Source organism: Tachysurus vachellii, chromosome 24 (genome assembly GCF_030014155.1).
Source record: "Tachysurus vachellii isolate PV-2020 chromosome 24, HZAU_Pvac_v1, whole genome shotgun sequence".
Classification (NCBI taxonomy): Eukaryota; Metazoa; Chordata; class Actinopteri; order Siluriformes; family Bagridae; genus Tachysurus; species Tachysurus vachellii.
The window spans coordinates 5,157,956-5,176,918 of record NC_083483.1 but is presented as its reverse complement, the minus strand read 5'-3'; the positions used below and the strand labels follow the sequence as shown (position 1 = coordinate 5,176,918).

Here is an 18,963-nt window from a genome sequence, read left to right as displayed (position 1 = left end):
ACAGTTTTTACCAATTGCTTACACACAAAATCTGTTCATGTCACACGATTTTTGAAACCTCTCACTCAAAGTGCAAAACTACATGCCATAAGCTATTTCTCAGCATTTGACTCAGTTTTCAATTGCATAAAACACTTTTTTCAAAACACTACACACAATTCTCTACCTAAAACACAAAGATCTATCAGGAAGTGACTTGCTTTCCTTTTCCAAACACAACCAATCAAAATGCTACACTTAGTCACCAGGTCACACAGACACATCTGCAAATCTAATTGCTTAATTGATCACTAACCAATCACTGATTTACTTTGCAGTAGTATAGATAGGCCTATAAATAGGTCAAAGTTCAGATTACCTGTTTTGAACAATGGATGCTAACAATGAACAGAGAGCAAGAGGAGGAGGAGGAGCAAGGGGAAGGGGAAGGGGAAGAGGAAGAGGAAGAAGAGGACGAGGGCAAATAAGAGAAGGAAGGAGAGCCATCTCTGATGAGATTAGGGCAACACTTGTTGATCATGTAATCAACCATGGTTTGACCGTGAGAGAGGCTGGACTGAGAGTCCAGCCCAACTTGAGTCGATTTACAGTGGCGTCCATAATTCGAACCTTCAGAAATGAAAACAGGTATGCAACTATGTAATGACAATGTTAGCATTATCGTAATGTCCTGTAAAATACGTATGACTGCATAGTATTGCATAAACATTTGTAACTCTAAGCCATCCAATTACTACACTGCATTGAATGAATGATGTACTACATTTTTTTGTAAATGGCTTACAGTTCCTAAACTGGACACATACTGTGTTTGAATTCTGTACAGAGTGGAAAGGCTAAGCCATCATCGAGGACGAGGACGCTTGTTTACAGATGTACAAGAGACTGCAATTATAAATATGGTTTTGGCTAACAATGCAGTTAGGATTTGAGAAGATAAGAGAGCATATCTTGAGTAACACCATATTCAACAACATCAATGCTGTAAGCCTGTCGACAATGCAAAGCATCCTCCAACGGCACCAAGTGAAGATGAAACAACTTTGAGACAGAGTCAAGAATCTGTCACATGACTTTGTAGAGGTATGTATGCAACACTACTTCCAGTACTTCAGACATACCATATTTACACATCTGTATATAATTTTGTCTGTTACAGAGAGTATTGGATGCCCATGTAATTCGTCATGAATTTATTTGTGGATGAGGTTGGCTTCAATCTCACCAAAACCAGGCGCCGTGGACGAAATGTAATAGGACAGAGGGCAATTACCAATGTCCCTGGACAGTGTGGGGGTAATATAACCATGTGTGCTGCCATCACTCAAAACGGGGTCCTCCATCACAATGCCACACTGGGTCCAACACTGGCCATATACTCACTTTTCTGGATGCAATTCACTCAATGCTTGTCCCTGATCCAGATCAGGCGCCTGCTAGGTTTGTGGTTATATGGGACAATGTTGGTTTTCACCGGGCTGTTCTGGTCCAAAACTGGTTTGCCACCCATCCACAATTTGTAGTTTTGTACCTACCCCCATATTCACCTTTTCTTAATCCCATAGAGGAATTCTTCTCAGCCTGGTGCTGGAAAGTGTATGATCACCAAACCTTGGCCCATATGCCACTTCTCCAGGCAATGGAGGACGCATGTGGGGACATAGAGGTTGCCTCTGTTCAAGGTTGGATACTCCATGCTAGGAGATACTTCCCTCGATGTTTGGCAAGAGTAGCAAAAACGTAGCTTGTGATGTGGACGAAGTATTGTGGCCAGACCCAGCTCGGAGAAGAGATGAAGCTTAGCACTGGGGACCGCACCGTAAATGAAAGCCTTATCTCAGTGAAAACTTCTTTTTGAAAAAAGAGTAAGTCTTAATGCTTTAGAATATGATCAAAATATGAAACATGATATTTCTTTTCCCTTCACATGCACACTGCCAGCTGTCTCAGGTCCTCAATATATATTTATTCACCCTGTTTTACTCAGAAAGGTGCATTTAGTTTTTCTTAGATTTACTCTAAAAGGTAATTACGGTATATTTATATAAAATATACGGTATATGTACATTAAATCTTGTTTAAAATGCATTCTTTCATATTTCTAGGTGATACCTTGTATTTTAAAACCATTTCAAAACTATATTTTTAACAGTGGTTTGTGTGTGTGTGTGTGTGTGTGTGTGTGTGTGTTTGTGTTTTTTATTGTAAAACCTATTTATTTCCTGTATATTTACATGAATATTTTAAACGAAAATTGAACTGTCCAATAATAGAGTACAAATATCAAGACATTTTGTCTATATGATAATATTTATTATTATTGTGTTAAATACATATAAGTGTATATGTATATAAATACATGTACAATAAAATGCATAAGCCTTTTATTACGTATGAAATGTACAGAGATTTTTGACGGAAACTACAACTACCACAATGCACCACAACCGGAAGTGAAAGGCGCGCACGTGGACGTACATAACAATTGTGAAAAACAGGGAAGGTACGATACGGTTACTGTGTTTATTATCGGATACTGTGTTTATTATCGGATACTGTGTTTATTATCGGATACTGTGTTTATTATCGGATACTGTGTTTATTATCGGATACAGTGTTTATTATCGGATACAGTGTTTATTATCGGATACTGTGTTTATTATCGGATACTGTGTTTATTCAGTAAGTTTACCTTCCTGTATATCTCCATATGAGTTTTGTACAAGCAGAACGTAAACACTGTAACTGTCCCAGTGGTTAGAGAAGTACTGAGAGAAATGTTCTCATGTTATTTGTGCTTAATTAGATTAAAATGAACAAAAACACAGGTCGTAATTATTGCCAATGAACATCACAGAGGCTCCTCACAGTAATGTGATGTAGAGCGTTTACAGTATAATCAGGTTGATCAACGTGCTATGGACAAGATGTACAGGTTGGGTGGTATAGACAAGTCAAGTAGCTTTTATTGTCATTTCAACCATACAGTATATTAGCTGTTACAGTACACAGAGAAATGAGACGTTTCTCCAGGACCAGGGTGTTACATAGAACAAAGACACAGCTAAGGACTTAGTAAGTTAGTCCTAGATACATAAAGTGCATCTGTGATCTGTGCAACCTGGTGTACACAGTGCAGGACAGGACAAGACCATGCAGCACAAAAGACAAACAAGACAGGACAGACGAGACCGTGCAGGACAAAAGACAAACAAGACAGGACAGACGAGACCGTGCAGGACAAAAGACAAACAAGACAGGACAGACGAGACCGTGCAGGACAAAAGACAAACAAGACAGGACAGACGAGACCGTGCAGGACAAAAGACAAACAAGACAGGACAGACGAGACCGTGCAGGACAAAAGACAAACAAGACAGGACAGACGAGACCGTGCAGGACAAAAGACAAACAAGACAGGACAGACGAGACCGTGCAGGACAAAAGACAAACAAGACAGGACAGACGAGACCGTGCAGGACAAAAGACAAACAAGACAGGACAGACGAGACCGTGCAGGGCAAGACAGACGAGACCGTGCAGGACAGGACAAGTGCAAGGTTACACTTCGGTGTGTGAATAGTTCATAGCTGTTTATTATAACATCTGTGGTCTATAGTTCTCCAGCAGTCTTATATTTTGTGTGCAATCTAGTACAGAATTGTGTGGAACTTGCATCAACATATTCTTTTTTTTTTTTTGGCGTTGTAATAATTCCTGAATAAAATCCAGGTCAATACAAGTCAACTGGTCAACCTTTTTGGGGCATTTTCCATATTCCAGCTGCATCGAATATGATGTTTTAAGTATATTTTAGTTTTGAGAAGATTTAAGAGAAAAAGCAATAGAACTTTTGGAGTAAGAGAAGATGAATGAATAAGTAAAATAAGAGAAGGGCAGGTGACTGAGCCAGTTAGATTAACTGGAGTTAAATAATAATTGAAGAATTTCACATTTATGTTTCTAATAATATGTTCATTTTTGGTATGACCACGTAATATGACACAACTTTGTTTTAGTAAAGGAACGTGTCCTCTAGCTATGCCACGCTGATGTACCCGACTCCTCTGTACTCCCATGCTGGTCGTGGGCCTTTCTCAGAGGTATATGAGCCAGCAGAAGATTCTTTCCTCTTGATTGACAGCTTGGAGAAGGATGCTGATTTGCTGCAGCGAAGCAAGTGAGTGTTTCATTTCTGTTTGCTCTTGTAGTAAATGTACCTTTATTAAACAGCCAGTTGTGACAGTTGCAGTAGTGTAAGTCGTAATCAAGCAGTGCTTTGTTTGTATATGTAGATATGTGTAGTGTTTAGGCTCAGGACAAACTATGGAGCCTTACATTTGAAGGGAAATTCTAAGGACTGAGGTCAGTTCAATAAAAAGATAAGTTACAGGCTACATTTCCACAAACACATTGGCTCTAACAGGTAATGAACATTTTCCATTTGTTTGCATCATTTAGCTTGATTATGAAGCCCATTAGACAGAGACTGATGTATTATTGTCTGGTGAGGAGTGAATTTGATGAAAGTGGGCTACCAGGAGATACATGATACATGCCTCGAGTGGTTAAGACTCTGAGTTGTTGCTGTTCAGGCTCAGGGTTCAAGCCTCAGCAATGCCAAGCTGTCACTGTTGGGCCCTTGAGCAAGACCCTAAACCCTCTGTGCTCCAGGAGTGTTGTATCATGGCTGACCCTGTGCTCTGACACAAAACTCTGTCTCTCTATCTGTCTATGGCACCGCAGTGGATACAACCACATGGAGACCTTGGCAGTGTCTTTGAACTGCTGTTGCGGCGGTCAGATTTGCACTCAAGTCTTCATCACTGAGCAATTGATGACTTTAGCAGGAAGGAATTAGTGAATTCAGAAATCATACTGATGCTCATACTTATTAATTGTTCAAAAACAACTTCTTACACAACTCCACTGGACTATATTCAGTTGTAGAAAGGACATCATTTATAATCCCACTCTCAGGTGTCACCCCGATGAGAATGAGGTTTCTTTTGCGTCTCAAGGTTTCTAATTTTTTTATTTCTGTAAACAGTGTGCATTGTTAAAAGCACATTACAAATAATGTGGTATTGAATTTATTGTTATAAATAAATTATATAAGTTGTAAGTGGGAACATTGGCTCACAGATTTGTGCTGTCAGTATTGAGCATGGTTACTTGTGAGCACTAGTACTTCTGCACTGATAGCAACAAACATTAGCTTCAGAGTGAGCTCACGTTCACGTTGCCACGTGTGGAACTGATGCAGTATCTGATTGTTGTCTGTGTTTCAGACCTGCTGTCTGCCTCGAGGTTGGCAGTGGCTCAGGTGTGGTCTCAGCTTTTCTGGCATCGCTAACCGGAGCTGAAGCGTTATATCTGTGAGTATGTGCACGATCATGTGATCAGTATTTAATTTGATATCAGCATGTGACTTCATTCGTCAAAAGAAAAACAAAAGCAAAACCTTACAGTCAAAAAGAACTCCAGAAATGGAGTCCTAGGATTCTAGGACCCTAGGGCAGGGGTCGGCAACCCGCGGTTCCGGAGCCGAAGTGGCTCTTTCATCCCTCTGCTGCGGCTCCCTGTAGATTTGGAAAATAAATATTTAATTTAAATTTATTTTATCTTAGTTAGTTAGTTTTTAAGAAAAGTTTTAGTTTAAAAAAAAAGTTTTTTAGTTGTTAGTTTCTAAATTCTAAGATTATGATGCTCTTGTAACATTAAAATAAACCGTGTTTAATATTTTTGTCGCTCAAAATATGCGTCATAACTGCCGACTTGCGAAACCACAGAAGCACAGACGCATTTTTGGTTTGCTGCAGCCGGCAAGTTAAAATTTTGATGTGAATACGAAGATGACTCAATTAGACGTTGAACATTTTATTTAAAAGTAACCTTCAACCCAGCGTCTTTTTTGTTAAGGTTAGTTCAAACTGTTCAAAATATTTTTCTTTGCTTGCAGAAATAAAATTTCGTTTACTCGGTAGCAGTTCATTGATTTAATAAATGCAACACACTACAGTTTTTTTCTACACTTTCCATAAAGGTAAGAAACGACATATGCAGTGTTCTCTTCATTTTAGATTTCAAAGGGGTTTTGTGGCTCCCTGTGTTTTTTTTTTCTGTGGGAAACTGGTCCAAATGTCTCTTTGAGTGTTTAAGGTTGCCGACCCCTCATAGGGTCATGCAGGATTATAAAAACACAATAATTGAAACACTTAAAGATCGTTAAAGTCAAACAAATCGTATATAGAATGTAACCAGAATCTGTAATAAAAATGACAAATTTTATAATTAAATTTAGATTTATCTGTAATTAGCAAGTGGTGAGGAAAAACTCCTTTTGATAACAAGCTGCCCAAATTTGTATTTAAATTTGGCTGAGAGTTTGACTGAATGTTGGTTTGTCCAACATTTTTCCCCTCAGTGGCTTCCCCTCCATATGATGTCATTTCCTGTAATGCCCCCTGGTTTTTGCGGCGCATTCTGGGATTTTCTCTGTACTCTCTGATCAGCGGCCTGTTTGAGACGCACCAGAGTTTCATTGGTTTTCTCTACAGGGGCATATAAAACTCAGTCTGGGTAAATGTGAGTGCATGCTTTCATTGTGCCTTGTCTTGTCTTGATATTCTGTGCAGCTGCACTGACTTGAACCCTGCAGCAGCTCAGTGCACAGTGGAGACGTCTCACCGCAACAACCTCCACCTGCAGCCTGTTATAACTGACTTGGTGAGATACGCTTATCTCTCTCTGCTTTCCTTGCTCTAATACCATTTGGCTAGAAATGTTTAAGCACGTTTTGCTCAGTACTGCAACACAATATCATCAGATAGATGCCTGCATGATCAGCGTTTTTATGCATTAAGCATTTTTTGTGTCCCTGAAATAAATTACTCAGATTTGAAAGCTAAGCTAAGCTATGATTAGGCTGTTTAATTTTGTTTGTCGTTTTATAGCAGAATTACATGCCACTTCCATATTCCCTGTCATGTACAGTTATGTTTGTTTATACAGACCAGCGGTCTCCAATCTTATCCACAAAGGGCCGGTGTGGGTGCAGGTTTTCATTCCAACCAAGCAGAAGCCACACCAGAGGCTACTAAATCAGGTGTGGCTTCTGCTTGGTTGGAACTGAAACCTGCACCCACACCGGCCCTTTGTGGATAAGATTGGAGACCGCTGATATAGACTACACTTCATTCTGGTTGTTCATTTTAGTGCGTTTGCTCGGTAAAGCGAATGATTCTTAGTGGTGGTCATTTTAATTCATCCCAGTGACTTGAATCTTTTGCTTCCTTACACCAAACAGATTCATTCACTGATTCATTCAGCGTCTCTTACCGTATGTTACATCATTAACATAAAGTCATTCAAGCCAAGTCAAGTCAAGAAGCTTTTATTGTTATTATAACAACCATATATAGCTGTTGCAGTACACAGTGAAGTGAGACATTTCTCCAGGATTGTGGTGCTACATAAAACAAAGACAGAGCTAAGGACTTAGTAAGTTAGTCCCGGTCGCATAAAGTGCATCTGTGCAACCTGGTGTACACAGTGCAGGACAAGACAAAAAGACAGTGCAGGACAAGACAAAAAGACAGTGCAGGACAAGACAAAAAGACAGTGCAGGACAAGACAAAAAGACAGTGCAGGACAAGACAAAAAGACAGTGCAGGACAAAAGACAGTGCAAACAAAAAATACAAGACAATACACAAAAGACAATACACAAAAGACAATACACAAAAGACAATACACAAAAGACAATACACAAAAGACAATACACAAAAGCAGTGTAAATACTGTATGTTCAATCAATGTTACTTCTGCAGAAATACTGGAATGAATACATTAGTATTGTAGCAGCAGTTACATGAGGCATTGTAAAGTATTATGCAAAGAGCAAAAACAGCATGTAAACTGTTTGATATGCTGTAGACATGGATGTAAATTGGAAGTGTGTGTATTTGGTGTGGGTCTGTGCAGTCCATACTGTTGTGTGTGTGTGTATTGTGCTACTCAGTGATAGTGCCAGTGATGGTACTTTAACATTTACATTTACAGCATTTGGCAGACGCCCTTATCCAGAGCGACGTACAGAAGTGCTTAAATCTCTAACATTGAATACATTAATACTGGCTCACTAAGTTATATAGGAGTCTGATGGCTTGTGGAAAGAAACTGTTACACAGTCTGGTCGTGTGGCCCGAATGCTTCGGTACCTTATCCAGACGGCAGGAGGGTGAAAAGTGTGTGTGAGGGGTGTGTGGGGTCATTCACAATGCTGTTGGCTTTGCGGATGCAGTGTGTGGTGTAAGTGTCCATGATAGAGGGAAGAGAGACTCCAATCCGCTGCAGGGTCTTGCGATCCAGGACGGTGCAGCTCCCAAACCAGACAGTGATGCAGCTACTCAGAATTCTCTCAATGCTCCCTCTGTAGTTCATGGTCAGGATTTGGGGAGGGAGATGTGCTTTTCTCAGCCTTCATAAGAAGTAGAGACGCTGCTGGGCTTTCTTGGTGAATTTGGTGCTCATGACAATCTGTACAGATGATAGAGATCAGATGATGTACAATCTGTACAGATGATGAGTGGTCACTCTGTGCTCTTCTGAAGTCAACAACCATCTCATTAGTTTTATCAACATACAGAGACAGGTTGTTGGCTCTACACCAGGCAGTTAGCTGTTGCACCTCCTCTCTGTATGCTGACTCATGGTTCTTGCTGATGAAACCCACCACAGTCGTGTCATCAGCGAACTTCATGATATGGATCGATCTGTTTATTGCTGCACAGTCGTGAGTCAGCAAGGTGAACAGCAGTGGGCTGAGCACACAGTCCTGAGGGGCTCTGTGGTGGTGCTGGAGATGCTGTTCCCGATCCGGACTGACTAGGTCTCCCAGTCAGGAAGTCCAGGATCCAGCTGCAGAGGGAGGTGTTCAGTCCCAGCAGGCTCAGTTTCCCAATCAGGTGCTGAGGGATGAATGTGTTGAATGCTGAACTAAAGTCTATGAACAGTGTTTGTATGTAAGTGTCTTTATTGTTATGTTAGGGCTAAATGAAGGGCCGTGGCAATGTCATTGTCCGTTTAGTGGTTTTGAAGATACGCAAACTGTAGGGGGTCCAGTGAGGGTGGTAACTGGGTTTTGATGAGCTTCTCTAAGCACTTCATAACTATGGGTGTCGATAGTCATTGAGGCAGGACACTGTAGAATTTTTGGTACGGGGATGATGGTGGTAGTCTTGAGGCACGTAGGAACAACAGTGCTGCTCAGGGAAATGATGAAGATGTCAAGACATCCGCTAGCTGTTCTGCGCATTCCCTGAGCACTCTGCCAGGAATGTTGTCTGGTCCAGCAGCCTTCCGTGGGTTAACTCTGCATGGACTTTTCCTACTGTTGGCCGTGGATACGATCAGTACCTGATCGTTGGGGGGAGGGATGGTCTTCCTTGCCACTACATTGTTCTGCATCTCATACCAAGCGTAGAAGTCGTTAAGCGCATCTGGGAGGGAGGCATCACTATAACTGGCAGGTGAGACTGTCTTGTAGTTTGTGATCACCTGCCACATGTGTCGGGGGTCTTCGCTGTCCTGGAAGTGGCTGTGGATTGTCTGGGCATGTGCGCGCTTTGCTTCTCTGGTGGCTCGGGACAGTTTGGCCCTTGCTGTTCTTAAGGCCTGTGTGGTGATGGTCTTGGAGACGGTCGCGTCATCAATGCACTTGCCGATGTAGCTGGTCACTGATGCCGTGTACTCCTCCAAGTTGACGGAATCGCCGTTGGTTGCAGCCTCCCTGAAGATGTTTCAATCAGTGCACTCAATGCAGTCCTGAAGAGCAGAGATGGCTCCTGCTTTTCACCTGCTTCAGAACCGGTTTAGAGCGTCTGATGGGTGGTCTGTATTCTGGGATTAGCATAACAGAGATGTGGTCTGAGTAGCCGAGGTGGGGACGGGGCTCCGCACAATACGCGCCGGGAATGTTTGTGTAAACAAGGTCCAGCGTGTTTCCCCCTCTCGTTGCAAAGTCTACATACATTCACTCAAAACATTCATTTAAAGAGACATGTTTTAGTTTTATGGTTAATTATCATTGATTTTATTTTCAAGAAATGTCTTTCACACATTAGTGCACATTAGATTGGATATGAATACAATAAATAAAGGAATGAATAATTAAAAAGAAATAGTGTATAAAGTAGTTTTCAGTGCTAAAGTAGTGCTAAAAACAACACATACAGCTTGTTTAAGTGCTACAGACATTGCAAACACACTGATTCTCTTCTTTCTCTACTTGAAGTTCATTATATTAAACGGCAATAATTTATTTATTTATATGTTCAGAATCTGAAGGTCTGTCACTCATTCGGACTCAAGAAAGGACTTTATTCGTTCAATACATCCAACCGGTGCCATGCTTCCTTTATAGCCCACATGTTTTACACATGCAGGATTTTAGTGAACGATCACTGGGGCTAAAGCGAGGCCCCAGTTCAACACCAGCTACAGTTCATTAGGAGTCAGATTCATTCAGATTAGAACAGATACTGTAAATATCCAACACTGTGACACATGAAGAAGGCTGCAGTTATCATGACCTATTCTTTATGATGTAACCCATTAGAGCTCTTTTTCTGGCAATTCCTCTTTTCTTTTGCACAAGCATACCTGCTTCATTATTACTTGTATTTACTTAAGCATATTACTTGTGCATGTTTTTTGTTGTTGTTCCTCAGACTGAGTGTCTGTTGCCCAGATTGAATGGACTGGTGGATGTTCTTCTTTTCAACCCTCCATATGTAGTGACCCCAACTGTGGAGGTAAGACTCACTAAATTGGTTAATTGCTGAATTGGTTAATGTGTGTAATGTGTGTAATATCGTTGTGTTTACTCTGGCTGTGACATTCTTGTGCTGTGTACGACTTTACATCAGAAGTGGGAAATAAATCCTGTGGCATAGTGCCCTACGAAGTGGTGAGGGGAAAAAACATTGTGATGTCACAATAAATGTGTCATAGGTTTAAAAAGAAAATATGTCTAGTTTCTCTAAATGTTAGTGTGTATATAGTTGTGTATATACAGCGTATCTCTTTTAATGGTAAGAAATCCTCCTTTGCTTGCTGATGATTGAACGTCACTTACTGAACTTGGGGTTGAGGACAGTGGAGTTGTGATGCTGGGGCTTCGGGGGCATAAGACTCTCATGTACTGTCAAAAGCCCCTGGTCGACAACACAAAGTGCAAGACTTTTCAGTACAAGAATCCCGTCTGTCCGTTGCACGTTCATTCCACAATACCCTCCTTAATGTCAAGCTGTTAAACAGAACATAACCTATTCCTGTCAGCAGGTGGCACTGTTGTTAGTATGCAGTCATTCATTCATTCATTCATTCATTGGAAGAGTTGGTGAGGTAATAATAACGCAACTGTTGGTGAGTCTCAGATGGCTAAACCACTCGTCCCTTCCAACCCTAGCAACACCCCTGGTTGAGGAGATCGTCCAGTTTTCATGTAGGAATTCCGAGTTAAAAGGCCGTTTTCTCCGTGTTTTCCCCGTCACATATCAGAAGTGTTTATTCGAATGCTGCATGAGATACAATAAAGCAACACAACCCACATATTTTCCAAATGTCATTTCTGATCTTTATTTAAACACAGAAAAAAAGACCCAAATGATCCAAAAGCATTAACTAATACTGAGCTATACAGAGTCGTTTTGTCTAATATTGTTGAATTCTGGTGCACAGGTGGGAAGTCATGGCATTGAGGCATCCTGGGCAGGAGGAAAGAGAGGCAGGGAGGTGATGGACAGATTATTCCCCATGGTTTCACAGCTATTATCAGAACAGGGCCTGTTCTACCTTGTTACAGTGTCAGATAACAATCCAGGTAGGTGAGAACAATCTGAGTTCACACTGAGCTCAAGGCTCATCAAGGCTCATGTGGCTTTTAGTTTAACGTTGAAGACGTGACAGATTCTTCGCCATATCACACTGATTGTCATGATTTTATTTTCAGCTTGTACAAGTCCTGAGACACAAAGGCAGGAATACGACAAAAACACAGACTAAAGAAAAGAATTAAATAATGACACACAGAGTTTCTGTGACTACAAATTGAGTTGTAAGGTTTTTGGTTATGTGTCTAAAGGTAACATTTTAACACCACATTGTTGCACACTGCACACGTTCGGCTAAATTAAGAGTTCCTCTACTGAGGTTTAATTTAGGATTAAGCGCAGTGTGAACAGCCCTATAGTGTGACACTTCCAGCACTGATTTTCTTCCTGTCACCATGTAGTCATATTAAACTAAAATAAATATCACTGTGATAAAACTAGTGTGAATGTTACGGTCTGTTCTGCTTTTACGTCTAGAGGAGATTCTGTCTCTGCTTGCTGAATCCGGGTTGAGAGGAGAGGTGCATCTGTCTCGTCAGGCGGGAAGAGAAAAGCTGTCCATCCTGCGCTTCAGCAAGAGTGACATCACCAGACTGTGAATACCGACGACACACTTACGCTAGAGACTGAAATCCTGTGTTTTTTTCCCCCCAAAAAAATCAACATGACTCAAGTGGGAGCCAGTGGGAGTTAACATTATGACAAAAAATAAATAATAACAATGACACTGATGTCCTGTCTTTGCTTTACAACACATTCACACAACCTTTATCTTGTGTAGCTGAAGTGTTGGTGAATTTGTGACCATAAACACTTTTTTGAAGACGTTATGACAGATAGCTGGACTCAGAGTGGAAGTGATAGAGTTAAGTAAAGACGGAATGATGGTCGTGAGCACGTTAGACCTCAGTGTGTGTCTTCAAGCCCCCACAGGGGCAGGGCGGTGGTGTTCATGGAGTCTGGCTCCCACCGGTTTAAGACTAACCTGACCCAAGATGTAGGGACTTAAGAAGCCTTGAGAAGAAGAAACCACATTTGTTCCTTGTGTCTAAATCTTATCCCACATGTCAATTAAATTAAAAATAGTGAATATGAAATGGGGCATATACATTACAGCACAGTGGAATTATTTTCTTTGCATACAGCTCCCCTGGAGCAGAGAGGGGTAAGTGCCTTACACAAGGGCCCAACAGTGGCAGCTTGGCAGTACTGAGGCTTGAACCCTAATACTCCTATCAATAACCTAGAGCCTTAACCATTTAAGCCACCACTGCCCAAAGCATGGACTACACCAGTATGGAAGTGCCAATACTACTGATGTGACCGTCTTTACGGTCACCTTATTGATCCATACCAATAGAGGCCTAGATCTGTGTGCCCTGTTGTGTATAGAAAGTACTGAAAGAAAACCGATTTGTCCTTTAAACATTCTGTGGCGACCGAACTGAAGTCGAGGAAAAGTGCTGAAGCTTCACTAGGAAGATGGTAAGAAGCATTTAGTGCAAATCGGAGCAGTCGGTGCAGGAGACTCCGAGCTGAGAAACTGATTGAAGGTTCACTAGGAAGAAGTTGGAGCTTCATACATCATCTTTCTAAATCTTTCTAAGTTATTTCAATTCAGAATTCTGATCCAACAAAAATGACAGTATTTTTTAATCTTTAAATAAAAAGAATAACTGCAACACCACTCCAAAATCTGACGCGACATTCGTCACTATTTGACAGTGTTGTATTGTGAAACTGTTCACATCTGAATCTGAATTTAAAGCTCGTTGTTAAAAACACACTGACAGACAGAGAGAATGTAGTACAAGAAAGAAGAGGTCAAGCTTTAATATCAGTAGCAGGGATTTTACATTTCAGCTTTTACATGCAAAGAACATTTCAACAACAATTTACTGCAGTTTCTCACCAGCCATTGATGTGGTCTCTCTTTCTGACCGTGGAGAAACTGACGACTTCTAATTTGTCATGCAAATCTGTTACTGCTCATCATGATAAGAGGAATGGGGAAAGAAGTGGACTCTTAAAAGCAGCTAAGTTACTAATATAACTGCTTTCTTGATTCCGTTTGGAATGTAACGGTTTTGGTCGGTGTCGATATCCATGGAGCAGAATGTACGACACACTAATGTTAACACGTGAAATTAACACAGTGTGATTAAGACTAATTGAGAATCACAGGTACTTTTTTTGTCCATGAGCTACCACATTATCTCTGATCTGAATATTTCTCTCAACACCTATGCTACTGGTTCCAGATGATGTGTCCATCTTCTCCAAGTCTCATCGCTCCACTGGCTACAAGCTCTAAAGCAGCAGGGAAGGCCCGGTGCTCGGCCACCCGGATGCGCTCTGACAGACTGTCCTCGGTGTCGTTTGTCAGAATGGGAACAGCTTCCTGTACGATGATGGCTCCTGCATCCACCTCCTCCTGTCAATACAAGAGAACATTAATAAGGTCCAGCTCAGAATCAGAATCAGGTTTATTGGCCAAGTGTGTTGACATACACAAGGAATTTGGTTCCAGCAGTTTGTGACTCTCAAAGGTACAGACATAAATAACACTGTACTATACAAGAAAACCATGCAGACGATGAGATACAATACAGACAGAATGAGTATAAAATATGAATATAGAATGAATAAAATATATAAAATATGCATATAGAATGAGGGCACGGTGGCTTAGTGGTTAGCACGTTCGCCTCACACCTCCAGGGTTGGGGGTTCGATTCCCGCCTCCGCCTTCTGTGTGTGGAGTTTGCATGTTCTCCCCGTGCCTCAGGGGTTTCCTCCGGGTACTCCGGTTTCCTCCCTCGGTCCAAAGACATGCATGGTAGGTTGATTGGCATCTCTGGAAAATTGTCCGTAGTGTGTGTGTGTGTGCCCTGTGATGGGTTGGCACTCCGTCCAGTGTGTATCCTGCCTTGATGCCCGATGACGCCTGAGATAGACACAGGCTCCCCGTGACCCGAGATAGTTCAGATAAGTAGAAGATGAGTGAGTGAGAGTGCATATACTGTAGAATATGAACGATCAGTAATGTACATAAAGTGTGGGAGTGCAAACAACAATATTGTGCAATATTATGCTTTTTGTGCAATATACAGCAGCAGTAGTGTGTAATATACAAATGATTTGATGACTGACAGTCCTGATAATAAGGTCCAGCTCAGTACTGATGCCACCTTTGTTGAGATAAAGGCGACCCGAAACAGGGAAGAGTATTTCAAAGAACATGTTTTTCTCCTAAACTCTAACGTTTCTGTAACAGAAGCCGACTTACAGCCACAAAGTGCACGCTGCAGCCTGTTATCCGAACCCCAGCCATCAGCGCTTGCTTCTGTGCGTTCACACCTTTGAAGGAAGGCAGCAGTGATGGATGGATGTTCAGCAGCTTGCCTGTTACACACAATCATTGTTTAGAGTGTGCAGTGTTTCAAATACACCATTAACACTGTTGGTGAATTCAGTGACCGATGGAGGAGGCACCTCGATATAGCTGTATATGCAGATACGTACGTTATGTAGATTTTTTATTTTGTCTTCATTTTATAACAGAAGCAACAGCATCAAACACTGCTACTAATACAGAAGCAGCTGAATGATAAGTCTGGTTTCGTACCGTTCCACTTTCTGACAAAGGGCCCGGTGAGGATTCTCATAAAGCCAGCGAGGCACACCAGCTCCACTCCAAACTCCTCGAGAACACGGTCGATGGTGCTGTCAAACTCCGCACGACTGCCATACAGCTTATGGTCCACCACCTGAACAAACACAGAAACATCTGAAATGGCTGGAGTCTGGTTCGTCCCAAATATGTGGGATGTGGAAAGGGAAACTCATCCTCATCCGGGGACACTGGAGAGCGTGATCTGTGCAACCAGGAGCTTTTGAGCCTCGTTAATTTTTGAATGACAGACATAATACCCTGGGTTTGTACCACTTCTTCATCTGCACCGATCAGGCGTTTATAGCAACAGAAATCATCCAGCGAAATATGTATTTAATCACATTTGCGCCATATAAACTTAGTCCGACAAAAGCACATCACATTTTGTTAGATGGTGTACGAGCATAAAGTTTAGTCCCTAAATAAAATGGTGCTTTTTTTTTAAAGAAATCTACAGGGAATCCACAGATAATCATGACTATTATTCTTAATGTATGAATGAATGAATGAATGAATGAATAAAAGGTACCCGTGTCTGAATGCCTGCCATAGAGGCTCTCTTCAGGCCCAGCACGCCTGGACGGTTTGAGATGACCACCACAATCTCAGCAGAACTTGAGGTCTTCTTGGTCTGCTCCATCAGTGCCTGCAGATTGGTGCCTAACAACACACACACACACACACACCAGAATATAATATGATATACAAACTTGCATTGTTACTGTTCTTACGAGGCATGAGTTTAATTAAAGGAACAACAGACTCCATGACACTTTTCTTCAAATCCAATTCTATATTAAACCTTAAACACACATACAAATTTTACACATCTACATGATGTTTCCAGGTGGAGGAGGAGCTATAATTTTTGAGCACTGAAATTTTAGTATTCAGTTTGGTAAAGAAGTGCAGTTAGTCAACGTGTTTATATTTAACGCACCCGTCCCTGAGATCAGCACAGCCACTTTGGTCCTCCTGCGAGAGCTGGACTGTATCTGAGACGCGTCGTTCTGCACTGCGCTGGTGTCAGGAGACGGGTTTGGACCCGCTTTCAGACTGTGCTCCAGGTTTCTAATGACCACAGCTTCGGCACCTGTTGGCCATGGACACAGAACCAATGAGAAATGAATTACCAGATTCAACCATAAATGTTCTAAACGTAAACCAGACATCCAAGATTTCGCAATTTCAGAAATGAACGTAAAATTAGTTAATTAAATAATTTTGAAATTGCAAGCCCAGGATTCATACAACAAAAAAGAAGAATATACAACTTGCATCGCAAATTTTGAAAAAACAAATGACCAAAAAAAACTCTGAGATCCTACAGGAACTGATACACAACATTTTTCTTTCCATACTGTTATTTTCACATGCAAATGGACCATTTACAACATTTTCCCCCTTTATGTTCTGTTTATGTTATTGATTAATTTCAATACAGGAATCATTTGTATTATTAAAAAACTCATGAATGATATTTAATGTTGTGATTCTTGTCTTCTAGCACTGATATAAAGTTCCAAACCTAGCAGCAGGAAATGGAGAAAAAGATTTCTGTGTCTTTTACACACTACATGTTTGTCCAACATAACAACAGTTTTGCCCTGCAGCTGTTTCTACTGATGAGGACATGCTGAGACACAAACACACAAACTCCGATCTTTACTTCTTTCTGTTCAGCATATTTACTGAAGGTTGTTTCCTAATCTGAGCATTTTAAAGTGTTTTAGTCCTCATCTCGAGCCTGTTACGATTCCCTCGTTCCCCCAAACTCTTTCTAAATCTGCTGAAATTACATTAATACTCTATTACAAATCATATTCTACAAAGATGGAGTGATTATGCAGTTTCATAGAAAAATGTGTGTACAGTTTGTGGGGTTTATAGATAAACTGGGGGGAAAAAAAAAACAACACACACAATAGTTTTTTAATGCTGATTGAATGATTGACCCAAAGTCTCACATTTATGGAGTTGTAATTGTTGTAATTTCCGCCGTTCCCTCTTCAGCTGTGGCTTTACCTCATGTGGCACTGATACACTATAACATTATATTCAGATATTAGTTTTCTTAGAGAAAATGAAGCATGACATCAGGAGTGTGTTTGGCATCATACAGTGGTGAGCATTGTTTTCCTGTAATACCCTGTGTTTCACATTATTCCACTAGATGGCGTACTCTAAATACAGCCAAGTCTATCATCTCTACACACAGATAAAAAAAGAATGATGAACACTCACTCACTCACTCATCTTCTACCGCTTATCCGAACTACCTCGGGTCACGGGGAGCCTGTGCCTATCTCAGGCGTCATCGGGCATCAAGGCAGGATACACCCTGGACGGAGTGCCAACCCATCGCAGGGCACACACACACACTCTCATTCACTCACGCACTCACACACTAGGGACAATTTTTCCAGAGATGCCAATCAACCTACCATGCATGTCTTTGGACCGGTGGAGGAAGCCGGAGTACCCGGAGGAAACCCCCGAGGCACGGGGAGAACATGCAAACTCCACACACACAAGGCGGAGGCGGGAATCGAACCCCCGACCCTGGAGGTGTGAGGCGAACGTGTTAACCACTAAGCCACCGTGCCCTCAGGATGATGAACACTATTCAATTAGTTTTCTTGACCTAACCTTTTAAGCTTTAGCTCTTTAGCTAAACTTTATCTGACCTGTCCTGTCTGTCACAGTATAAAACCCAGTGTGGATCTTGAGCCAAAAGGTTTGCCTGCCCCTGGTGTAGTAACTCGACAGGACACTCAACACACTGCTCTTCTGCAATGCGGTCGAGCCGCACAGGAGACCGGTGTGAATTTTATTCGACCTGTAACTTTTGTCCACAAAATGAAGGTATGCAATTTCTATTCTGTGCTGCAAAGCGAGTGTAAAAGAATAAACTGAATGAAATCATTAGTGTTAAGTCTGTAAGGAGCTGATTGCACAATTCTAAACTGTTGTAGAAAAGACATTCACATTGACATTATTTACTCTACAGTGTCACACACATGAGGATGAGGTTCACTTCTGTCTGGTTCCTCTCAAGGTTTCTTCCTCATATCATCTCAGGGAGTTTTTTCTCACCACCGTCACCTCAGGCTCGATCATTAGGGATAGACGTTAGAGATAAACAGTAATTTGCAAAAAACATTTCAGGATGATAAGCTTTTTGTATGCATTACTGTTCTTGGCAAAAATAATGTTTATTAATTGTGTGGACCAATAATTTTGCAGTAACCATTACAGCTATAGTTTATGTATCGGTCCTGTAGTGTATTGTATTGTTTGCACTGTCTGTCTTCACACTGTGCACTTTACTTTAAGTCCTTAGCTGTGTGTTGGTTTATGTAGCAACATGGTCCAGGAGAAACATCTCAGG

At 41.3% G+C, this 18,963-nt stretch overlaps 2 protein-coding genes across 3 annotated transcripts in view; one reads left to right on the top strand and one right to left on the bottom strand.

The window, feature by feature from the left end:
• The first annotated feature begins 2,447 nt into the window (after positions 1-2,447).
• Positions 2,448-12,623, top strand: n6amt1 (N-6 adenine-specific DNA methyltransferase 1). Of its 2 annotated transcripts, XM_060860187.1 has the most exons (8): positions 2,489-2,537; positions 2,633-2,682; positions 4,020-4,180; positions 5,292-5,378; positions 6,639-6,729; positions 10,733-10,816; positions 11,745-11,886; positions 12,374-12,623. In XM_060860187.1, exons 3-8 carry the CDS (start codon positions 4,053-4,055, stop codon positions 12,493-12,495), a joined length of 654 nt encoding a protein of 217 aa, XP_060716170.1. In that variant the 5' UTR covers positions 2,489-2,537; positions 2,633-2,682; positions 4,020-4,052; the 3' UTR covers positions 12,496-12,623. The 2 variants fall into 2 exon arrangements, with proteins under 2 accessions (XP_060716169.1, XP_060716170.1); XM_060860186.1 differs by lacking the exon at positions 2,633-2,682 and having other exon boundaries at positions 2,448-2,503.
• A 1,081-nt stretch (positions 12,624-13,704) lies between these two features.
• Positions 13,705-18,963, bottom strand: part of gart (phosphoribosylglycinamide formyltransferase) — a 26,509-nt gene continuing 21,250 nt past the window's right edge. Inside the window, exons 18-22 of the mRNA XM_060859978.1 lie at positions 16,513-16,665; positions 16,102-16,232; positions 15,525-15,666; positions 15,186-15,301; positions 13,705-14,330 (exon numbers count right to left, since the gene is read on the bottom strand). Of these exons, the coding sequence (XP_060715961.1) occupies positions 14,145-14,330; positions 15,186-15,301; positions 15,525-15,666; positions 16,102-16,232; positions 16,513-16,665 (728 nt within the window). The 3' untranslated portion in view covers positions 13,705-14,144. The remainder of the gene's footprint in view (positions 14,331-15,185; positions 15,302-15,524; positions 15,667-16,101; positions 16,233-16,512; positions 16,666-18,963) is intronic.